Here is a 22541-nt window from a genome sequence, read left to right as displayed (position 1 = left end):
ATTAAAAAAAATCAATAAATAAATAAAGATTGAAAGTCAGAGGAGTGAAAAATCTGAAAAACCCTGGCAGTGAAAGGGTTAAAGCGTATCTCTAACTATAAAACTACTTTCTATGCTTTGTGGTCAGGCTATCTTCTCATACATGTAGTGTCCCTTCCGATAACCCAGTCATGATGTCCTTATTGTGGTCAGGTTATCAGGAGGGACATTCCATGTAAGAGAAGATAACCTGACCACAATAAGGACATCATGGTTGGTTATCAGGAGGGACACTCCATGTAAGAGAAGATAATCTGACCACAATAAGGACATCATGGCTGGTTATCAAGAGGACACTACATGTAAGAGAAGATAATCTGACCACAATAAGGACATCATGGCTGGGTTTCTGACAAGTCCTACAAAGTTCCTGGATTCATGGTCATATCTACTGGTAACCGATCAAGACAACAGATTATCACCACTAAGATGGTTAGAGGAAATCTATAAAACTCTATATAACTCTCTATATAACTATTTAGATTTTAATTAGAACTTTTAATTACCATATATACTCGAGTATAAGCCTAGTTTTTAAGCACAGTTTTTGTGCTGAAAAAGCCCCCCTCGAGTCAAGCAAAAAAAATTTATTTATTTTTTTTTGGGTGGGAGGTCTATGACAAGCCGAAATAGTAATGTATAGAATCTCCCATAAAATAGTGGGGGAAAAAAGAAGCTTTAGAAAAATATAATAAAAAAATTAAAAAAATAAAAGTTGTAAATCCCTCCTTTCCCTAGAATACATATAAAAGTAGAAAATGACTGTGAAACACATACACATTAGGTATCCCTGTGTCTGAAAGTACCCGGTCTACTGAATATAGGGTACTTGCAGTGCTCCTATTCCGTTGGGAAGGGGTTAATAGGAGCACTGCAGATCCCCTATATTCAGCCAGGCTGAGTTCCAAGTGGGGAAAAAAAAAAAAAAAAAACAGTCCTCAAGCTCAGGGAAGGGGCAGACAGACAACCAAAACACCCCCTCCCCTTCCCCAGCAACTACTGCACCCAAAAACTCCGACCATTTTAATTTTTGAAATTTTCCAGTAGCTTCTGCATTTCCCCCCTCTGCTTATACTCAAGTCAATAAGTTTTCCCAGTTTTTTGTGGTAAAATTAGGGGCTTCGACTTATATTCAGGTTGGCTTATACTCGAGTATATACGGTATCTACAAACTTATTAGTTATGTTCTTGGGAATACCCCTCGAAATATGTTCTAACTGAGCATTTCTAAGTTCCATTTTGTACACAGCATTTATAGTATATACGATACACACTGTGTATTGAACAGACTCTACTTACCCTTGTTCAGAGACTTTACATCCTGTTTTTTTACTAAAAGGAAGCCAAACCTGCTTTGTAAAGTATATTACAAAAATGACACAACATTCCCTACACAATAGAAAAAAAATATTTACAGCAATTATACTTTAACATTTTGCCAGCAGCCAAACACAAAGCCATATTAGGTTCCAAGATGGAACCACAAAGGGCACCACCCAACCTAAGCCTTGTTAGCCTTTACAACTGTCCCCACTTCTGAAGTACAACAACATGTCCCATAACCTCAGAACTAGAACATACCTCCATCACATCTAAAGTAGAACATGCTTCCGTTACCTCAGAACTAGAATATGATCCCAACACCTCTAGAGCAGAACGTCACCTGAGATAGAACACACCCTATCATATGGCTGGGCAATTATGATCCAAATCAAAACCGCAATTAATCGGGCATTTTACCTTGATTATGATGCATTTTTAAGCCTTGCCCTTTTTAAACTATATTCTTTGGACAAACCTCGCAAACATGTCCAAACCAGAACTGCTGTTATTATACTGTGTGGTCTCTTCGGACCCCAGAGTATAATATACTGATGCCTAGAGGAGGTGAGCAAATATTTTTAAAAAACAGTGTACTCACTACCTGCTTTTTTTGGACCTTGTGACTGATGACAGGAACTACTGAGGCCTACGATTGGGCCTCATCAGAGGGAGTAGTCACGTGGGTCATGTGGCACTGGGACGCTTGTGTCTATGCGTCACAATGCTATCCTACCCGATCACCTCTGACGTCGAACAAACCCATCACTTCTTGAGTTTTACCTTCTTCACCTCTGAAGTAGAACATATCCCCATAACATCAGAATACGAATACACCCCATCACCTCTGAAGAAAAGCATAGCCCCAAGACCTATTGGATAGAACATGACCTTGTAGGGATGCCTTGTCATATTTGCTGGCGTCCTGTTTCTGCCCAGTGCAACATTCGCTTGGCCTGTGCTCCAGTCCTTGCTTTACAATCAATTTGCTGCACCTACAGTATGGCCGTTTCTTCCTTCACAGAAATGTGACTGTGCAAAGGTTCCTAGCTTGGCCGTTTCTATGTAATGTGGGTCTACTGCTTTGTGATTCCTGATCTCCTGTGATTTGACCTTGGCATGTTTATTGGACAGAAACCTGTTCTGTCTGTCCTGATTTGGGCCTCAATACTTGACTTTGATCTGCCATCAGTCCTGAACTGTGGTTAGATACCTTACTCTGAAACTGTGCTACCAGCCCTGACCTTGGTCTGTCTCTGACTTTGCATCTTGTGTGATCATTTGATACCATGCACCAGGGTATCTTGACGTGCCAGGCTCAGCTGTTACTAACAGTGGACTATTTCTAGAGTTAGTAACCTGGTGGTTTCCTGCAGCAAAGTCCAAATCCCATAGGATGAATAACAGGGGGCCACTTAGATAATGTCCTGAGGCATAGACCAAAGCCAAATTGGTTTAGTGACACAGTGGGACAACATCCACTGAATAGTGGCACCTCTAATGTAGAACAAGTCCCTTTCACCTCTAGAATATTTAATGATTTGATTTTTAACTTTCCATGTGACTATCTACAGTATATACAGTTGGGAAGAAAAGTGTTTAGTCAGCCACCAATTGTGAAAGTTCTCCAACTTAAAAAGATGAGGTCGGCCTAGAATTGACATTATCATAGATAGACCTCAACTATGAGAGACAAAATGAGAAAAATCCAGAAAATCACATTGTCTGATTTGGAAAGAATTTATTTGCAAATTTTGGTGGAAAATAAGTATTTGGTCACCTACAAACAAGCAAGATTTCTGGCTCTCACAGACCTGTAACTTCTCCTTTAAGAGGCTCCTCTGTCCTCCACTCCTTACCTGTAGTAATGGCTCCTGTATGAATTTGTTATCAGTATAATAGACATCTGTCCACAACCTCAGTCACACTCCAAACTCCACTGTGGTGAAGACCAAAGAGCTGTCATAGGACACCAGAAACAAAATTGTAGCCCTGCACCAGGCTGGGAAGACTGAATCTGCAATAGGCAACCAGCTTGGTGTGAAGAAATCAACCATCAATGATCTCACCCTGTCGGGTCAAAACGATCACAAGAAAGGTGAGCAAAAATCCCAGAACCACATGAGGGGACCTTGTGAATGTCCTGCGGAGAGCTGTGGCCAACGTAACAAAGGCTCCCATCAGTAACACAATGCCGCCAGAAACTCAGGCTGTGTTCACACAGTGCTTTCTTTTATCAGTAACTGCGTTACTGCTATTAAACTGCATGCAGTTCTGATTTAAAAAGCACAGTGTGAACCCAGTCTGATGCAGGAGACTGGAGATCAATGCAGAGGTGGCAGCTTTTGTCACTTACCTTATACTCAGGGATATTCTGCAGGAGACTGATGACCAGTATAGGAGAATGGTGACCAGTGTAGGAGTGTAGTGACCGGTACAGGAGGCAGAGACAGCTCTCATGTGCTGAATACTCAGGAACCTACTGCAGAGAGTTATTACCACTACAGGAAGCAGAAGCAGCTCTCATATATTGTATACTCAGGGACCTGCTATAGAAGAGTGATGACCAGTGCAGAAAAGTGGTGATCAGTGCAGGAGGCAGTAGCTGTTGTCACTTACCTTATACTTAAGGATATGCTGCAGGAGAGTGATGACCAGTGCAGAGACATCTCCTGAGATAGGGAGAAATTTGTTTCGTCTCTGAGTATCCCAGTTTCATCCGGAGATAGCCCGAGATAGGGAGAAAGTTTGGTGTGTCTTCCGTGCCAGTAGGAGCAGTAGGAGCAGAGTGATGGGGAGGGAAAAATGAGTGTGATAGAAAGCCTTTAGATGCCACCGTCATGTTTGACTTCTAAGAAGTTAAAAACCCTGATCGGAGCTCAGCAATAAACTTTTAGCTGTTGCAATAGTAAGCCATTTGTCTTAATGCACTGACAGCCAGAACGTGCTATTACATCCTGTGTTGCTAAGGGGTTAATATAGGATTCCCATCAAGAAATACAAGCAAACACTTTTATAACTGGAAAGCAAGGGGTGCTAAAACTGTGGGACAAATTCTACGTATAGCAGTACAGGTATATAAAACATTCGTGGGGTTATCTGCAGAGTTTCGAATCCTTACTTCACACTTCTTGCAGTATACGCACATTTTTTTTGTTCAAGACGAACAACATTGACTTTTGTGCGACAAACAGATCATATTAGACGTGTCTCAGTTTTATACCAAGATATCAGTCAGTTCAGGTATTAGAGATACATGTTAAAAATCCCCAAAAAATCATACCAATCTTAATGGATAACTGGTGACTGGTTCAGAAGCATGGCACCAAGGGAACACCACATTTTGCACCACCCCATGGTGTTATATATGCTTTCAACCTCCATCATGACCCATAGCGCCCAGACAGGCTTCATCACTGTCCAAAATATCAGTTTCAAAATGTCAGTCTTGGAGTATACAGAATAGGGTTTGGAGGGTCAATTATAGATGGCTTCCTTACCCCTATTTCCCCATTCGTTGGCACTACAAGACCTAATGGGTGAAATAACAGCCCCGATACACATCTTAATAATGGTCAGAAAAAGGTGCAAATAATCCCATGAAGGTTATTTCTAGTACATAATTTTCCCCAGGAAGAGCTATGCAAGTCTATAACAATATTCCAGTGTACCATGTGGTACCTATTAGAGGAACAGATTGGGGGTACTTTAGGTAGGCTCAGTGGTGTAGCTATAGGGGTCACAGTGGTTGCACTAGCACCTGGATCCCTAAGTCTGGGGGGGGACGACGACTATAGGCCCCCTCTCAACGTACTACTGATATCTGCTCTGATGCAGTATGTGGGAGTCTATGTGTCTTCTATTTTCTGTTCACCAAATGGTTGTGGACTATATGGAGCATTTTCTTTCATTACCAAATTTTACAAATTGTAAGGTTCAAGTAGATTTTCAGAGATACATTACAGAGTTATAGTCATACAATGGGACTAAGGGCCCTGCTCGCAAGAGCTTACGATCTATGAGGTAGAGGGGGTGACACTGGAGGTAGCAGGGGTGGCATTGCTTATACAGTGGTCCAGACATTTTTGTGATATAGGTTACTGTCATTACACATATATATATCTGTAAGAGCCATCACCAGTCCTATCCTATAATGTGAAAATGGTGCCTGGACATAAAAAGTTACAGTCTGATACGGCATCGTATCGTGTGGAGTAATACAGGAGCCTGAACAGAGGTGGGTTCATTTTAAAGATTCTAACAGTGGTAGGGTTTACATTGGGATTTGTGATAGGCCTGTCTAAAAAGATGTGTCTTTAGTTTTCGCTTTAAGCTGTAGAAATTGGGAGTTAATCTGATTGTCTGGGGTAGAGCATTCCAGAGAAGTGGTGCAACTCAGGAGAAGTTTTGTATACGAGCGTGGGAGGTTATGATTATAGAGGATGTTCGTCTTAGGTCATTGAGAGAACAGAGATAAATAGACAGAGATGAGGGAGGAAATGTAGGGAGGTGCAGCATTATGGAGAGCCTTGTGGATGAGGGTGATAACTTTATATTGTATTCTGTAATAGGCAGCCAATGTAGTGACTGACACAAACCGGAGAACTTTTTTAATTAAGAATAGGCAAAAACATCATGCAAACAACTTTTTCAGTGCCTATTAGATTCTTAAGTGAAAAAAATCAAGACCCTGGAGCTTATAGTACTTGTAGTGTATGTTTATTACATTGGTAGTAAAGTGTACATTAACATGAACAGCTTACAAATCTCAGACTATACAAAGACCTTTAGTCATATCAATACATCAAGAGTAAAGCTTATAATAGAAATACAAGGAAAGAGAAGTTCAATCTGAATTGAAATAGATAAAGTAAGGAGCAAGTGCACAGAAGACGTGATAAATGGACGGTTATTACACAAACATGGTGGAATCAATGATACTGCAACCCAACCAGACACTGTATCACTGTTCAGACAACACCTCAACTAGAACCAGACCTAGGACATTTACTAAGAAGACAAAACACACAACAGTAATAAGGAACCTCAGAAGATCTGATCTGTGGGTGACATATCAATGCGCTATGCGCAATGGCAAGTCAAGAATGTCAGAAGTCCAGGTGAAAAGATCATATCATCGATGAGTCCAAGGGGTGCAGAAGAATAATAATGGCAGATCGGTAGGATGTATGGAGTATATGGCATCTAGAACAGAAGATACTTTAATCAAGACCCATTTAATGATACAGAATTTACAAGTCAGTCCCTGGATTACTACTTGGGGACTACAAAATGATTGGGGAGAGGGAAAGTCACTGAGCTCGGGGGTATATAAGGTGGCCTTCCTGATATATTACAGTATATATGTATAGTTGTATAGCTCCGGACATATCTCACAGCTCTTCTGTTCCTGCTCTTGTTACTCGTTTATATTGAATTCTTTCCTTATGCTGCTGAGGGCGTCTTCTTGTTTAATTTTTTTCCAGTCTTCAGGCAGATCAGCTGCTTTTGCGTTATATTCTTTAGCAAAGTCTTCATTAAATTTGGCAAAAATGTATTTCCAGTAATCTGAGGACTCGATGCTGCTGTCAGGTAGGATGCTCCAGTCTGGATAGATAGTGCGGTAATCTTTGAATGGGTGACTCACACCATTTGTGTCTAAATTTCTAAAACGAACATCCGACTTAACAGATGTAGTACAGATGTCTGTGGATAACTTGTTACTAAATGACCATCTCCATCGTCCCAAACCATCAGGTCTGTGGAGTGATGCAGAGTGCTCTGTATGACCAAGACCTCCGGCCTCACAAGGGACTTTACAGAACGGACACTGCTTTCCACATCCAGTCACTTTTTTGAACAACTCATCCTGAGGCTTCATTTTGGTTTTGGAAAGTATAGAATCAAGACTCAAAGACTTCAGATCTGCCAGAGCCTTTTCTTTTGTTAAATCAAGGAAAAGCTGAATATCAGATGAGAACTGAGGAACATTAACTTCGTTACTGGAAGCAATGATATTTATTTCCATCTGGGAAATAACAATTTTTTCTTTTAGCTTCTCCTGAACATTTTCTAAGAACTGGGGAATGTCTTTACTCTTCAGAATTGCTTCTTCTCTAAGAACATCTTTCACGTCTTTCATGATAGAGCTGATGAGATCTTCCTGTAATGGCTCTAGGGCTCCCGGCTTCTGATAGATTTCTGATATTTTATTTTGGATCCAGTCCTTTGAAAACTTTTCATAATGATTAATAAATTGAACGTATTTCTCGAAAGACATTTCATCCAGTAAGTTCTTAAGGAGATTGTACTGGAAACGGGGTCTAAGTTTAAATATCTGGTTGTCTGAGCCTTGTAAAATGTCATCGACCATCGTTCTCCCAAAATTATCAAGAACATAATCAGTTATTGCTGGGGTCAGGCATGTCTCACAGAACTGCTTAGCTCGGGTTTGAGATTGATCTTTTGCTTTAAAATCATTGAGAAATATAGCCAAGTAATTTGGCTTCAGGTTGTCCATACAGGTTCTTGGGTCATTCCTTGTAATAAACCTCTCATGCATCTGCTGAAAACGTTTACATGCTTTTCTCAAAATGAAGATCTTGATGTCTAACTCAAAATGTACGGTGAAGTGAAGAGACTTAGATTGATCAGACTCAAGTTTTGTATTGATCATCTGCAGAATTTCCTGGCAGTAAGTGTCATCGTAGTCCTCGGTGGTTTTCTCCTTCTCGGCGACGTATCTGTCACACATCTCTATCAGTGAAGCAGCAAAGTCTCCGAGCTTTTCATATGGTTCATTAATTGTTCTCCATATCTGTTTCCATATTTTTTCCACCAAATACATGTTTATATGTTTTTTTTTATCAATAATAAACTCCGCACAGGGTTCTGTTAACTTTTTCACAGCCAATAATGTTTCATTTATAACCGATCCTTTGTTCCTCATGTCTTGTCTAAGCTGTCGGAGAATTGCTTGGCTCACATTACGTCTGTCCAATTTCTCAATCTGTAAATCTGACAGGGTCTTCTCCCACATGGCATTGAATACATCTTCTACTTCCCCATCACTTAGCTCATTGTTCTTCTCTCTGCAGATTCTCAAGAGTTCATTGATTTTCTCTTGAATTATCGTCTGATATTTTTCCTGAATCTCCTGAATCTTTAGGTTTCCTTTCTGTATAGAAATAGTTCTTTCATACTTGTCAATAGCATTTCTCCTGAGCTCTTTTCTTAGACTTGTAACGCTCTTTATAAAATCCTCACGATATCTTTCTATCAGATTAATGTTTTCTGATTCACTTTCAAAATATTTCTTTATCAGGTCAATCATTTTATTCTCTTCTTCAATCAGAAGACAATCAAGATCTCTGTATGTCTTACCTCTGGTTTTGTCAAAATTGTGAGTTTTCTGATTTCTAATGACGGTTTCTTTCCTCACTACCCATTCATGGATCTTTTTGGTAAAATTCCATTCCCACATAGAGAACTGCATTGATAACTTATTATAAGCTTCCGCCACCAGACTGTTTCTAAAGCTGAAGATAAATTTCTCATGTTTGATGGCCGTCCACAAACTCCTCACCCATTCACAAAATTCAGGTATTGTTGAAGCTCTGCCTTGAAGTTTCTGTTTTATTAGAAATTGTAATAGATATTTCTTAAGCTCAGAAACATGTTCGCTGTATCCTGAGCTTACAGGAGCCATTGGTGGGACCCCCTGCCACAGTCCTGGAATGTACCAGTTGTGATTTTTCAGGTCATAGTCCATGACATCACTGAATTTCTCAAAGCCAATTTTCTTTTCCATTTTTGCAGCCACTTTTGTCATTTCATCTAATTGTTCTAGAAGTTTCTTTCTATCTCTCATATTCTTATCATGGGCGGACACATCACTCACATTCTGATGGACAAACTGACAATTTGGTTTCTTCCCAATCTCTTTCATCCTTAGAAATGCATGGACTACAATCTGTAAAATATCTTTCATCTCTGTGGTATTCTCCATGGCCATGTTGACTATGGTGATGTCACTCAACCCAACCACTAATGTGGCCAACTCATTGTCATGTTCATAACTGTAATCGAGTGAAGACAATTCAGGAGCTTTTAACCCTTCAGTATCAATCACCAGAATAAATTCACAGCCTAGTTCTTTCTGGAAGTTTTCCTTCACTATTATAAGTGTCATGAAGGCTCCTCGTGTGCATCGTCCACTGGCCACAGGGAACTGTAGACCAAACATGGTGTTCAGAAGGGTGGACTTCCCTGTACTCTGCACTCCGAGTACAGTTATCACTCTCATCCGACATTGTCCTCCCGTCTTCTTATCCAGCTCAGTCAGGACATCAGTTATCCATTGTAAGGGAATGTTGGAGGCATCTCCATCCATCAGCTCCAATGGGAACCCATCCAGCAGGAGATCGGCAGCAGTGCCTGGGAGGTGGCTGAACTGTTTGTCAGGTTGATTTTTTACAGTGGAATATTCGGCTTCATAGAACTGTCCTAACTCACGGAGGAAATGCTCAATTCCTAAAGAACTCTCAGAAATTCTCATATCAAGCTGCTTAAGTTCTTCGGGGTTGGTTGATGCATTGGGTTTATTACACTTCTCTTTATACTCCGTCTGCAATTGGGATAAATTTTTTCGTGCAATGGAATCAAGATCAAATTTCATCCATTTCAAAAAATGTTGTTTCTCCACTTTAGATAAACGAGTAATTGCATTAATAAATAACGCCATAGCTTTTGGGAGATCATGTGAATTTTGTTTTTTGAGGAGTGAATGCCGTTTCTCTTTTAGCTTTGACACATATTGTCCTTGATCTTCTCCACCTTGCTTTGTCATTCTGCAAAATTCCTTTTCTAATTTAGACAATTGTCTCCAGAGATCTCCTTGTAACATCAAGTTCTGATTCTTAAACATTTCTACATCTTTTATCACTGAGGTGATGTTCTGGGCATGTTCTCTTGTGGTCTGTAACTCAGGAGAAGTTTCATCTATATTGATGTTAAGATCAGAACTTTGTTTACTGATATTCTTAAGTATTACCATTTTAGGATTATTTTTTACTTGACCATCTATAATTTTTTGTATCTTGTTCATGAATTCGGCATCATTCAAGTTAGAGGATCTTCCTACAATATTAGTTTTCTCAATATTTAGATTTGAAATGAGATCTAGCATGTATTCCTTTGTCTTTGAGTCAATAGGATGGTCTTTACCTGGAGTGACAATGAAAAAAAACTTGGTATCAGACGGACTGCAGGATGATAATAACCTGAATTGTCTCTCACACATACTCTCAATAAATATAAAGGTGGTCGATGAGATTCTGGTGAGAAATGTGAACTGTTCCCAGTTGGACTCCAGGTCTCCACGTAGGTTGGCCACAGCAATAGGCTCTGAGAAAACATCTGATTTCCCACAAGGAAAGTACCAGGACATCTCCACCAGTCCATCAGATATCTTCCTTTCAATGTTTCCTCCTTCCATGTTGTTATGTATGAAGAATTCATGATGTTGTTGTGCCGGGTTCAGAATCTGGTTTAGTAGCTTAGATTTAGATAATTTATTTGGCCCAAGCCTGATGAAAGAGAAGATCGGCATTTCAATATTCACCACATTGTCTTCTCTGAATCCTTTACTTTCTTCTAGTGACTGAGGTCTCCATTTCTTCACAATGTCTCTCATTGCCCAAAGCATGAAGGTGCCGCCTGATCCATCACCACTGGGAAGCAGGAGAGGAACAGCAAACTGGCACATGGACATTTTTGATATAATCTCTTGCTGCAGACTTTTATCTGAACAGTTCAGGACAGCGCACAGAACATCTAATGGATTAATGGATTTTGACCTATTATTTTCTATTGTTTTACTGTCAAATACATTAAATGGGTCGTCATCTACACTTGATCCCATGATTGACAAATCATCAAGTTCCATTTTTCTTGCACCTCTGTCCAAGGCTATAATATTTAGTAAGAAGTGCTCAGGGAGATCTGCTATTTTTTGGGGATTAAACTTATTTAAATTTTCCAGACCAATACTCAAAACATTCCTCAGGGTCAGCGTCGAGTTTCTATACATCTTCATTCCTAAGTCATCTAAGAGGTCCTCAAAAGTTTTGGTTTTGCCTATGAAGAAAAAGATGAATAAAAAAAAAAAATATTGATATTGTTTGAAACATTTAAGGAACAAATATACAGGTGTTTTGTGTGCAGATAGTAACTTAGTTGATAAGATTGGATAAGGACATGCCCATCTTACCCTTTTGATCCCGAGGAAGACAGAAAACCCTCATGAGGCAGGTGCCAATTGCCTCATATAACGGGTAAATTCCTTCCCAACTCCAAATATGGCAGTTTTTTTTTATTTTTTACACTTCCACTGAGCCTCCACCCATTATAACTGAAAAGGGACTTTTATAATGTCGCCATTATACACTGATGAGCAAAAGGGTAACAATGTTTAAAACTTTTGACTTTCAGGCTCCATCTCACTATCCACTATAGCTTTAAATGGGAGTGTACCATCATTTTATAGAAAATCCTCTTGGTTATCTCATACATAAACGTGACTTGCAATTATTTGGCATATGATTACCACGTTTCTCCGAAAACAATACCAATCCCAAAAATAGGACCTAGCGTGGTTTTTCAGGAGTTTTGGAGTATGCTTGAAATATAAGCAACACGGTGGCTCAGTGGTTAGCCCTGCAGCCTTGCAGCGCTGGAGTCCTGGGTTCAAATCGCACCAGGAACAACATCTGCAAGGAGTTTGTATGTTCTCCCCGTGTTTGAATGGATTTTCTCCCATTCTGCAAAGACATACTGATAGGGAAAGAAAAAAATGTACAAGTACAAGAATCTCTATATAGGGCTTACAATCTACATAAAAAATATAAATAAGCCCTACCCCAAAAATAAGCTCAAGTTTCAGTTCATTAAAAAAAAAAAAAAAGTGTGCAGACAACTATACATGTAAAAAGTAAATAGAATACAGAAGACCATTCATCAATGAAAGCAGACATCCAAAAAGAATTGCACCCCCCAAGAGAATCACACATTGACTTTAAGGGAGCTATCTGCACAAGCTGATACTAGTGGCTGTCTCTGTTCACCAGAGGGAGCTAACTGTTACACTTGCCTATAGTGGCACACTGATGCAATGGTAAGGTGCCGGAGACAGGAATGACACAGATCTGTGTGGGAGAAACCATCCACCATTAGCACTTGCCAAATTGTTTTGAGTAAAAGGGAGTCTAGTGGATTGTTGTTCATAAAAAAATATAAGACAATCCCTGAAAATAAGCCCTAACCTATCTTTTGGAGCAAAAAATAATATAAGACCCTGTCTTATTTTCGGAGAAACTCGGAAGTTATGCACAGACATCCATGCAAGCACTATGCACATTATACAAGTTCGGAACGGTTGCCAGAAAAAGGGTGAAGAAGCCTCGACTTCAATAATGTCATAAGTAGTATTAGCTCAGGTTTGCAAGAAAGTACAAAAATTCGACAGTAGAAGATTAAAAACGGGTGAGAGGTGAAACGAAAGTCAATACACAAAAAAAAAAAAATGGAAAAAGGGAGCTAACAGGTCAAGAAATTGACAGAACTGTAAAGTTTGGTGGAGGAAGGCTGATGATATGGGGTTGTTTCACAGTCAAAAGAATTGGATACTTGACCAGAATCGATGGAGGTCTCAATGCTGAGCTATATGTGAGTATCCTACAAGACAGGTTACTTTCTACACCTAAGTACTATGGTTATGAAAAGGACGACATAGTGTTCTAGCAGGACAAGGACCTAAATCATACGTTGAGATTAGCAAAGAGATTGTTCCATCACAATGAAATAGAGGTGCTCAATTAACACACACCCCCCCCCCAGTCCCCAGTGCTCAACCAAAGACTTGTAGGTATAGTTGAAGAAAAAGCTCATTTATACCCAAGTAAGGGCAGGTTCACACCAGCGTCCGATCTACATTTTGCAGGTTTCCGTTTCCTGCCCGAGAAACTGGACAGGAGACGGAAACCGGCAGGCGGTTTTCAAACCCATTCACCCAGGTGTGAACCCACCCTCACAGTTACTGTCCGTTATATGTCAGTTTCACATAGACTTCAATGTTAAAAATAAAGACTTGCTGTCCATTTTTTTTTTCCAACAGACAGAAAAGTCCGGCATGTAGGATTTTTTTTTGTCCATTGGGGGGACAACACGGTGGCTCAGTGGTTAGCAGTGCAGCCTTGCAGCGCTGGAGTCCTGGGTTCAAAACCTGCCAGGAACAACATCTCCAAGGAGTTTGTATGTTCTCCCCATATTTGCGTGGATTTCCTCATTCTACAAACACATACTCAGTTTTTACGGAATTAACTGTGCAAACACAATGACATGTCACCTGTAGTCTATGTTTCGGCACGATTCCAAATTTATATAGTTTTATTTACATTTTAACCCATTAACAAAAGTCCAAAACAGTGCCAAAATTATTTTTTTTTTCCTAAAAGTCGCCATATGCTGACACCCGTAACTTTTTTATACTTCCATGTACAAGGATGCATGGGGTGTCTTTTTGCGGGGCCGGGTGTACTTTTTAGCTTTACCATTTTGGAGAATTGCTATTGCTTTGATCACTTTTTGTTAAAATTTTTAGTGAAAACAGTGAAAAAATTGGCGGTTTGGCACTTTTGACTTTTTTTCCCCACTACGGTGTTTATCGTACGGGAAAAATATTTTTATAGAGCGAGAGTTTTTGGACACGGAGATACCTAACATGTATGTGTTTTACCGTATTTCAGTACTTTTATATGTGTTCTAGGGAAAGGGGGTGATTTGAATGTAATCTTTAACAATTTTTTATATTTACTTTTAAATTTTTTTTTTTTTTTTACATTTATTAGACCCCATAGGGGTCTTTTAACCCCAGGGGGTCTGATCACTAATGCAATGCATTAAAATGCTAATGCATTTCAAAATACCGGGGCTTCTATTGCAGGCTACATAGAGTAACCTGCATTAGAAGCCAGTGAATGACAGGCCAGGGAAACTTCACGAGGCTCCCGGCTGTCATAGCAACATGACGCTAGCCCATGTGCCGCCGGGAAAATGGCGTCTCGGTCAGCTTGGACTGAGGCACCAGAGGGGATAATGCCCACAATCGATGCAGGCACTGATAGTGGGCATTAGCGCTGGGTGTCTACTGTATAAAACAGTAGACACCTGGCAGCAATGGCGGCCGCCCAGTTCCCAGGTGGCCGCCATAGTTAAACATCCGGCATCTGCTGTACTAGTATGGCGGATGTCGGGAAGAGGTTGAAGGGTTGTGCCATTACGAACACTTATCCTCTATCCACAAGTCAGGGATTAAGTGTCTGATTATTGGGGCCTGAACACCGAGTCCCCCAGTGATCAGGAAATGGAGGACTAAAGGTCTCCCAAAAGGCCTCCTTATGAATGGAGCACCAGTGCACTTCTGTGATAGGCACGCCATTGACTTCAAATGGGATGCCAGGATTGTGACAGAAAAACACAGAAAAGTGTTGATAAATATGCCCCATGTTTCCTAGATGGGACTTGACCATGTAAATATGGCCTAAATGCTACGAGAGAGTCATCTTTTTCCTCTGAGCCCATGCACATAATCAGAAAGACCCTGACCTTACACTCACTTGTTATACACTTTTGTGAATTCTAGGGACATCGGCAGCAGAAATTCAACATGGCATTACAGAACAAAATTTCTCAGAAAACTGTCTGCAGTAAGATCTTATGTGTATAAGATGTTTCTTATATTCTTTTCTCCTCCCCACTCCAACCAAATCTGTGTGATCATACCCCTTGTCATACAATAGAGGCTGAATACTTACTGTCCTTGAAGTGTTGAGACACCTTAGACAATCCTGGAAATCTGGCAATCATGTTCTCTAGATGATCAAGGAACATCTTACAGGCCTCCTCTCCTTTGTGAAGGATCAGGTCAATCAGTCTGAGGGTTTTCTCTACAGGAACAATATCGCCAGAGAGATCTTTATACTCTTCAAATGTTATTAGCTGGAGAGAATCCACTTCATCCATGAAACCATCCACGTTCTCCTCAAACACCTCGGCAAGTTTCCATCTCAGACGTGTAATGGTGTTTGATGCTTCCATGACAAATGAATATCAACCTGGGAGAAACAACTGAAGATCAACCTGGAAAAATATATTGTATTGGTATTGATATTTTGGCCCTGAAAGGATCCATGTCAGATACGACAGAACAAATTTACTGAACCTATACCTGTACCCACAATGGTCCTGTGGTAAGTATATCTGTGCATCATTGTTTTAATTAGGTACTTAAAGAAGTATACCTACCAACATTCATTTATAAGTCTCCCCGGCCACACCCGAGCTGGAAACACATCAAACCTCCCCAGACAAGCCCAAACTTTGGACAGGAGTTTGTAAGCCCTTTTCAGACCATGACGTGTCCAAATCTCCCAGGATTGCTTCCAAAACTTTAGAACTGCCCCATTAAATTTGAGCCAGTTGACAACTAAGCAATGGAAAAAGACACCACTGAATGGACAAAATGAGGAGATACACATGGAGTGACGAGAGGAGGGCTGCATGGGAGGAGAAACAAGGGGAAAGCTACAGAGGAGGACACCTATCAAGGCAATGGCTGCAGATGAGACGGGCACACAGGAGGAAACTTTGGAACGCTGCACAGAAGGTGGACAGGTAGGAGAAACAAGGTGGAGGCTACACAGGAGAAGGACACAGGGAGGAATGAGGTAATGGTGCAGAGGCAGGCACCCAGGAAAGACAAGGGATAGGTAGGATGTTGAGGAGAAAGATAAACAGAAAGAGGAAGTTTGCAGAGAATGAGGAGACGCATGGATGGACAAGGAGAAGACTGCAGAGGAGGAAGACACACACATAGGCACAAGAGGAAGCCTGCAGAGGAACAGCATGAGCTGTCTTTTAGATAGTATTTAGATGCAGTATTTTGCAGGAAAAAAGTGTTTAACAAATGCCGAGCAAAATGCTACAAAAACACAACACATTAAATAAAAATCAAAACTGCATCATAAACTTCCTGTGTGATTGTAGCCTAAGAGAAATGGCTAACAGAAAAGGCAACCTTTTAACAAGTGAAACATGAACAAGCGATAGCATTGCTGCAGTGTACCAACCTAATACGTGTCACGTCCACCACACACAGACTCTCTGCCTCCTAATTCTGAGAGGACTCGCAGGTTATAAGAGCAGGATGCAAGAGGAGGGGGGCAACTAGAACACAGCTGATTTACAAGAAAAGGGAGAGGTTCATTTTACTTTCATTTTCAGATTAAAGGCTGAAGGCTCTAAACAGTTCAATCCGGATCATGTAAAAGCAGAGCAATCATATATACAACATTAAGGTTATGTTCATGCAGAGAAACCCGCCTGCAAAAAATGACTTGGGAGTTTCTCCCTTTTTTTTCCTGCTAGTGATTTTTTTTCAGCTAGTGGAAAAAAGAAGCGACATGCCCTATATTCCCACAGACTGGGTCAGCCGTGGCGTCTGCAGCTCGAGACTCCCTCCTGATTAGGCCCATTCATCTGGGCCTAATCAGGAGCGGGATGCTGCTATGGGATTTGGATGTACCGCATCGGCATCCCGTTGTGGCTAGCCGTGCAGAGAACTCACTCGGTGGAAAAGGTTTCCGTCGTGTGACGGGCCATAATGGGGTTGTCGAAGATAAACTTTTTTTTTGTATTAGACCGGGGAAAGTGAAAGAAAAAAAAAAACTCACCTGTCCCCGGGGCTCCAGTGACTGCCATTCTGTACACACAACTAATGCTAACATACAGCACACATAATAAGAATTCCATACTGTATACGTGACTAATATGACACTGCTAAATTTGCAAATGCCTGAAGAAGAAGCCTCTGTGCTTTGAACTCTTGCAAACGTTATTTCTATGGTTAGGTATCATACCTATAATACTTTGACTTTTTGACACAAAAGTATCAAATATTTCATGATTTTTTCTGACTAAGGCTATGTTCACACTTGCGCCATGCTCTCTGTCGTTCGTATCCACCGTGCAGGAGTGAACCTAGCCTTTTTGCCGCCTGAGGCAGTAAAAGGCGCTCCCCCCCCCAAAGCCCCGGCATAGCGCTGCCTGAAGCGGTCGCTTCAGGTCGCCTCATGAGACGTGCGGCGCTGCCACCGTGGACCCAAAAAGACTATAAAAGTGTAGTACTTTTCTCTCCACCGATTCAGCAGAATTTGCAATGAAGTCTCTTATGGAGACTCCGACACAGATGTGAACAAAGCCTTACACAGTAATACACTAGTTGTACGTGGGTACCTGGTACTGTTGGGGCTATAAGTATGTCTGGAAGGAGAGATGTCGGCGTTCAGACTTCTGATGTTATTCTAAAGACACCCCTTGAGCCATGAACAAAAGGAGACATGACTTTGGGATGGGGGAACTAATAAATCCTGCAAATTCTTCTTTGTGTAGTAGTTGTGTGGATATATACATGCTGGTTCAGCTTTATAGAGGACCTTTCATCAGTTGGGGCACATGCGGTTTTATATACTGCTAGAAAGCCGACAGTGCGCTGAATTCGCAATGTTTTCACGATCTGTGCCCCAGGTGAAGAGATATCGGTGCCGGTACCGTAGCTCTTCACCTTAGAAGGGCGTTCCTAACAGTCAGTCAGGGACGCCCTTCCTCACAGCAGCGCCTATCGCTCTGTATAGTGAAACGGGGGAGGAATGCCCCCTCCCCTCCTGATAGTGCTTGTCTATGGACGAGTACTGTCGCACTGTCTGATTTCTAGCGGCATATAAAACAACATGCGCCCCAACTGATGAAAGGTCCTCTTTAAGAGTATATGTGTGTATATTCAGCTTTAGGAGAATATATATGTGTGTATATTCAGCTTTAGGAGCAGTGGCGTAAATAGGAATGGCGGGGCCCCGTGGCGAACCTTTGACATGAGGCCCCCCCTCCAAAGACCCCAGCCGACCTCCCCTTTTCCCTCGCGTTCCTGGCTGCACTATTATGCCCCATACACTGTACACAGTATTATACCCTATAGTGGCCCCTGTACACAGTATTATACCCTATAGTGGCTCCTGTATACAGTATTATACCTTATAGTGGCCCCTGCACACAGTATTATCCCCCATAGTGGCCCCTGTAGCACAGTATTATGTACTGTACTAACCCCTTCATCCCTAGGCAGCAGGCAACTGTACTGTGTGCTGACAGTCTGCCCTGCACACAAGGGTTAAACTCATCAGTCTGCTGCACTCACTCAGCTCTGCTCACTCCATCTCCATATATGGTGGTCTCTCCCTAAGGAGTGACAATATCCCCCGAACCCTGTCTAAGCCTCTCACCTCTACCAGGTTATAGTCCTCTCTACATCGGGCTGATGAGATCCAACCAGATCGAAACAGCTGTCCTCGATTGAGAGACTATAACCTGGTAATAATCCCAGCGTCATTGCTAAACAAAGGCCTCTTGGAAGGTCGGGCATGAGGCTAAAGGGAGCAGCCATTATTGCGTTATTTCACTGGAATCCTGTCTTAAGACAGGCTTGCACATTCCAGTGAGCGCCCTCTATTGGTTTGCAACAATGAGGCAGCAACTGTCTTCCTAATTACATCATGGAAGGCGGATTTGCATATTCTTCCCATAGTTCCTTGCAAAGTGGAGTGCTAAAGGCTTAACAAGTCTCCACACACCTATATGGTGGTCTCTCCCTAAGGAGTGACAATATCCCCCGAACCCACTCCATCCCCAGCATAGCTATCTTCCTGCAGGATGTCTCCTGCCCTCCCCCACTGTCAGGACAAACACTGCTGAAGCTCTCCAAGCCTGGAACCTGTCACCTCAGGTGGCCTCTGGCCTCAAAAAGTAGAATTTATTGTTTGTTTATTTTTTTTGTCATATTAACTAGTGAGGGGGCCGGGCCCCTGATGTCCCGGGCCCTGTGGCAGCTGCCTCTGCTGCTATGGTGGTAGTTACACCACTGTTTAGGAGTATATAGCGCTTAGTGTGTTACTGTAGGGAGGGAGGAGTTTAGGAATAGTTGTCATTTCCTGTCTCATCCATCTTCTCTTCATCTGACCACAAGGAAGAAACATGTCTGCTGTATCAGGGAGTATAATACTGGGGTCTATCACCTCACACAGCACTGCTGTGACCACATTCACATTAGACATTACTACCGTACTAGGTTAGTATCATCATTTTACATCATACTGTATATACTGCAGTATTACCTCAGGATATATACAGTCACAAAGTCCCCTCATGTATTCACCACAGACACTGCAGACATGGCTGATATATCATATATACTACAGTATTACCTCAGGATATATACAGTCACAGAGTCTCCTCATGAATTTACCTCACACATGGCTGATATATCATATATACTGCAGTATTACCTTAGGATATATACAGTCACAGAATCCCCTCATGAATTTACCTCACACATGGCTGATATATCATATATACTGCAGTATTACCTCAGGATATATACAGTCACAGAATCCCCTCATGAATTTACCTCACACATGGCTGATATATCATATATACTGCAGTATTACCTCAGGATATATACAGTCATAGAGTCCTCTCATGTATTTACCTCACACATGGCTGATATATCATATATACTGCAGTATTACCTCAGAATATATACAGTCACAGAGTCCCCTCATGTATTTACCTCACACATGGCTGATATAACATAGATTACTGCTGTATAATGCAGGTTGTTCATGATTCCTGGGGACTGAGGGTCTCTCTATGGTGGAGCTGGGAGGTGACATGTAATGGAGACTCTGTGGTGAGAGAGAGACAGCCTGATATCAGATTTACAGTGAGGTGATGTTAATGGAGACTGCACTGTCTCCTACCCATACCATATACAGGTTATTTTAATTGGCAGGGTGGGGGTCCTTGGAGTTGGTTGAAATTTTCGGAGGTGCGGAAACATGGTGGTTAGTTCCCCTAGGATTAAGTTTCCCTAGGATTTGGTCTGACTGGTCTTTGGGCTCCTGCTGGGGGTGTCCTGGGGAGTGGGTTATTATATGTGGTAAAACTGCCATTCTGTGTGTTATGGTGCCCCTGAGCCTGTGCTTGTGGCTGTGGTGTAATTTGGTTTGGTGGAACAGATTGGCGGCCAGACTTTTGTAGCTCCAAGAACCTGCCCCTCAAGAGGAGGAGCATTAGGAGGATTTACACTCTGTATCTGGAAAAATTAATTGCTGCTGTTATTATTCTCTCTTCCTTTATATGGAGTCTAATAATCTATTTATGACCTCCGTATTAGGGCCCAACACATTTAGACAATGGATATCAGTTAAACACTGCATTGGATTATTGCATTTCGTAGTCTTTATGTGTAGCCGGTGATTTAGGAACATTTACAGTCTGTATCCAAATAAGTATATGGATTACCATTATTATATGTTACAACGTATAATGCAGCCTGTGGTTGAATGGCACATGGATGATGTCCGAGTGCTGATTGTACCTCTGGTCTGAATGAAAGCAGGCAAGTATAGGACTTGTCTTGAATTTTACCCTGGGGTCATGGCTCCATACACAAGGATATTATAATACACATCTAATGGAGACATAGAATATAATGGCTCAGATCAGAGGATAGGTCATCAGTATGTGATTTGTGGAGTTCTGACACCCAGATCCTGTACAGATCAGCTGCTCTGGAAACCTCTAGGTGCTGGAAACTGCAGTGGATGGGAAGCGCATTCAGCCTGTTACTATTCACGTAATAGGATCTGTAGATCCACTACTATTATTTGCCAAAACGGTACTATTCCGTTATCGGGCCAGCAGCAGCGCATTTCAGCACCAGCTTTCGGGACAGCAGTTCAGTTCAGCAGCGGGAATTACAATGACATCCGAGGACTGCTGGCCCGATGCTTGTGCCCAGTAGCCAGTACATCAATGACCCCCCCTCCATCTCCTCCTCCTTCCAGTGCTGCCCCCCAGCTCTCCTTACATCTACCCCGTACCCTCTCCCCGCCACATGACTAAGCCGATGCTGGCCCGATGATAGAGGCCGTGCTTGTGTGTAGTAGGCAGTACATCGATCGATGCCCTCATCCTCCTCTTCCTTCCAGTGCTGCCCCCCAGCTCTTCTTACATCTGCCCCGTACCCTCTCCCTGTAATAGGCCTCACCGTAAATCTTGAGCAATGAATGCTACTAGATAGCCGCCGGACGCTGCAGAAAGTTTGTCCCTCCGGCTCGCTGTAGCTCACCGTTCCTATAGTCGGCGTGTTTCTTGTCAGGGCCTGGATTGAGCCCCGGTGTCTTTCCTTTCGGTCTCGGTACTAGCGCTGAGGTGAGGCCTAGTCGTGTGGCGGGGAGAGGGTACGGGGAAGATGTAAGGAGAGCTGGGGGGCAGCACTGGCAGGAGGAGAAGGATGGGGGAGGGGGGTCATCGATGTACTGGTTACTGGGCACAAGCATCGGGCCAGCAGTCCTCGGATGTCATTGTAATTCCCGCTGCTGAACTGCTGTCCCGAAAGCTGCTGCTGAACTGCGCTGCTGCTGGCCCGATAACGGAATAGTACCGCCAAAACAGTTGATCTGTGCAGGGTGTGGATGTTCGACCCCACAGAACACAGACATGTTTCTCTAACTTTTTAGCAGCTCTTTAGATTTCTTTAGATCAAGTTCGCCATAAGCCACGGCCTCTCACTTAAGCCAAATCCATTGTGTTTATTTGGCACAAATTAAGCCAGACTTCAGTATATCTGATGGTATTCCTTACTATGAACCTCATGTGATTGGTTGAATGAATATTTTCAGTTTGCTGGAGAGATATGTTATGGATTGAAAGTTCATAGTATTGTCAAAGCGTGATAATATCGCTACCCCAAATTACTGGGCTTCAGCAATGACTAGTTTTGGTACATGGTAGTATTTCCTTGTTAGTGATGAGTGAACCTTGGGAGACTCAGTTAAAAACTGTAAAACACATACATGTTAAGTATCCCGTCCGAAATCGCCTGCTCTACAAATCTATAAAAATATTTTTCCTGTTCGGTAAATGCCGTAGCGGGAAAAATAGTCAAAAGTGCCAAACCGACGTTTTTTTACTGTTTTGATTCTGATAACAATTTGAATAAAAAGTGATCA

At 41.9% G+C, this 22541-nt stretch overlaps 1 protein-coding gene across 1 annotated transcript; it reads right to left on the bottom strand.

Moving 5' to 3' along the window:
- Nucleotides 1-6778: 6778 nt before the first annotated feature.
- LOC142216745 (up-regulator of cell proliferation-like) lies at nucleotides 6779-15513 on the bottom strand. Its single transcript, XM_075284777.1, has 2 exons — nucleotides 15231-15513; nucleotides 6779-11496 (listed from the first exon to the last, which is right to left on the bottom strand). The coding sequence occupies exons 1-2, from the start codon at nucleotides 15511-15513 to the stop codon at nucleotides 6779-6781; spliced, it is 5001 nt and encodes a 1666-aa protein (XP_075140878.1).
- Between the last annotated feature and the right edge of the window lie 7028 nt (nucleotides 15514-22541).

Source organism: Leptodactylus fuscus, chromosome 8, assembly GCF_031893055.1.
Source record: "Leptodactylus fuscus isolate aLepFus1 chromosome 8, aLepFus1.hap2, whole genome shotgun sequence".
Lineage (NCBI taxonomy): Eukaryota > Metazoa > Chordata > Amphibia > Anura > Leptodactylidae > Leptodactylus > Leptodactylus fuscus.
Note: the sequence above shows the minus strand (reverse complement) of the source record. Positions and strands in the feature narration are given on the sequence as shown.

Bases quoted from the DNA above. Each gene is read 5' to 3' on its own strand.
- LOC142216745 (XM_075284777.1), bottom strand. From the start codon at position 15,513: ATGGAAGCATCAAACACCATTACACGTCTGAGATGGAAACTTGCCGAG. The intron at 11,497-15,230 runs GTAAGTATTCAG...TTTTCTTCATAG, and splicing joins GTCTCAACACTTCAAGGACA to GCAAAACCAAAACTTTTGAG.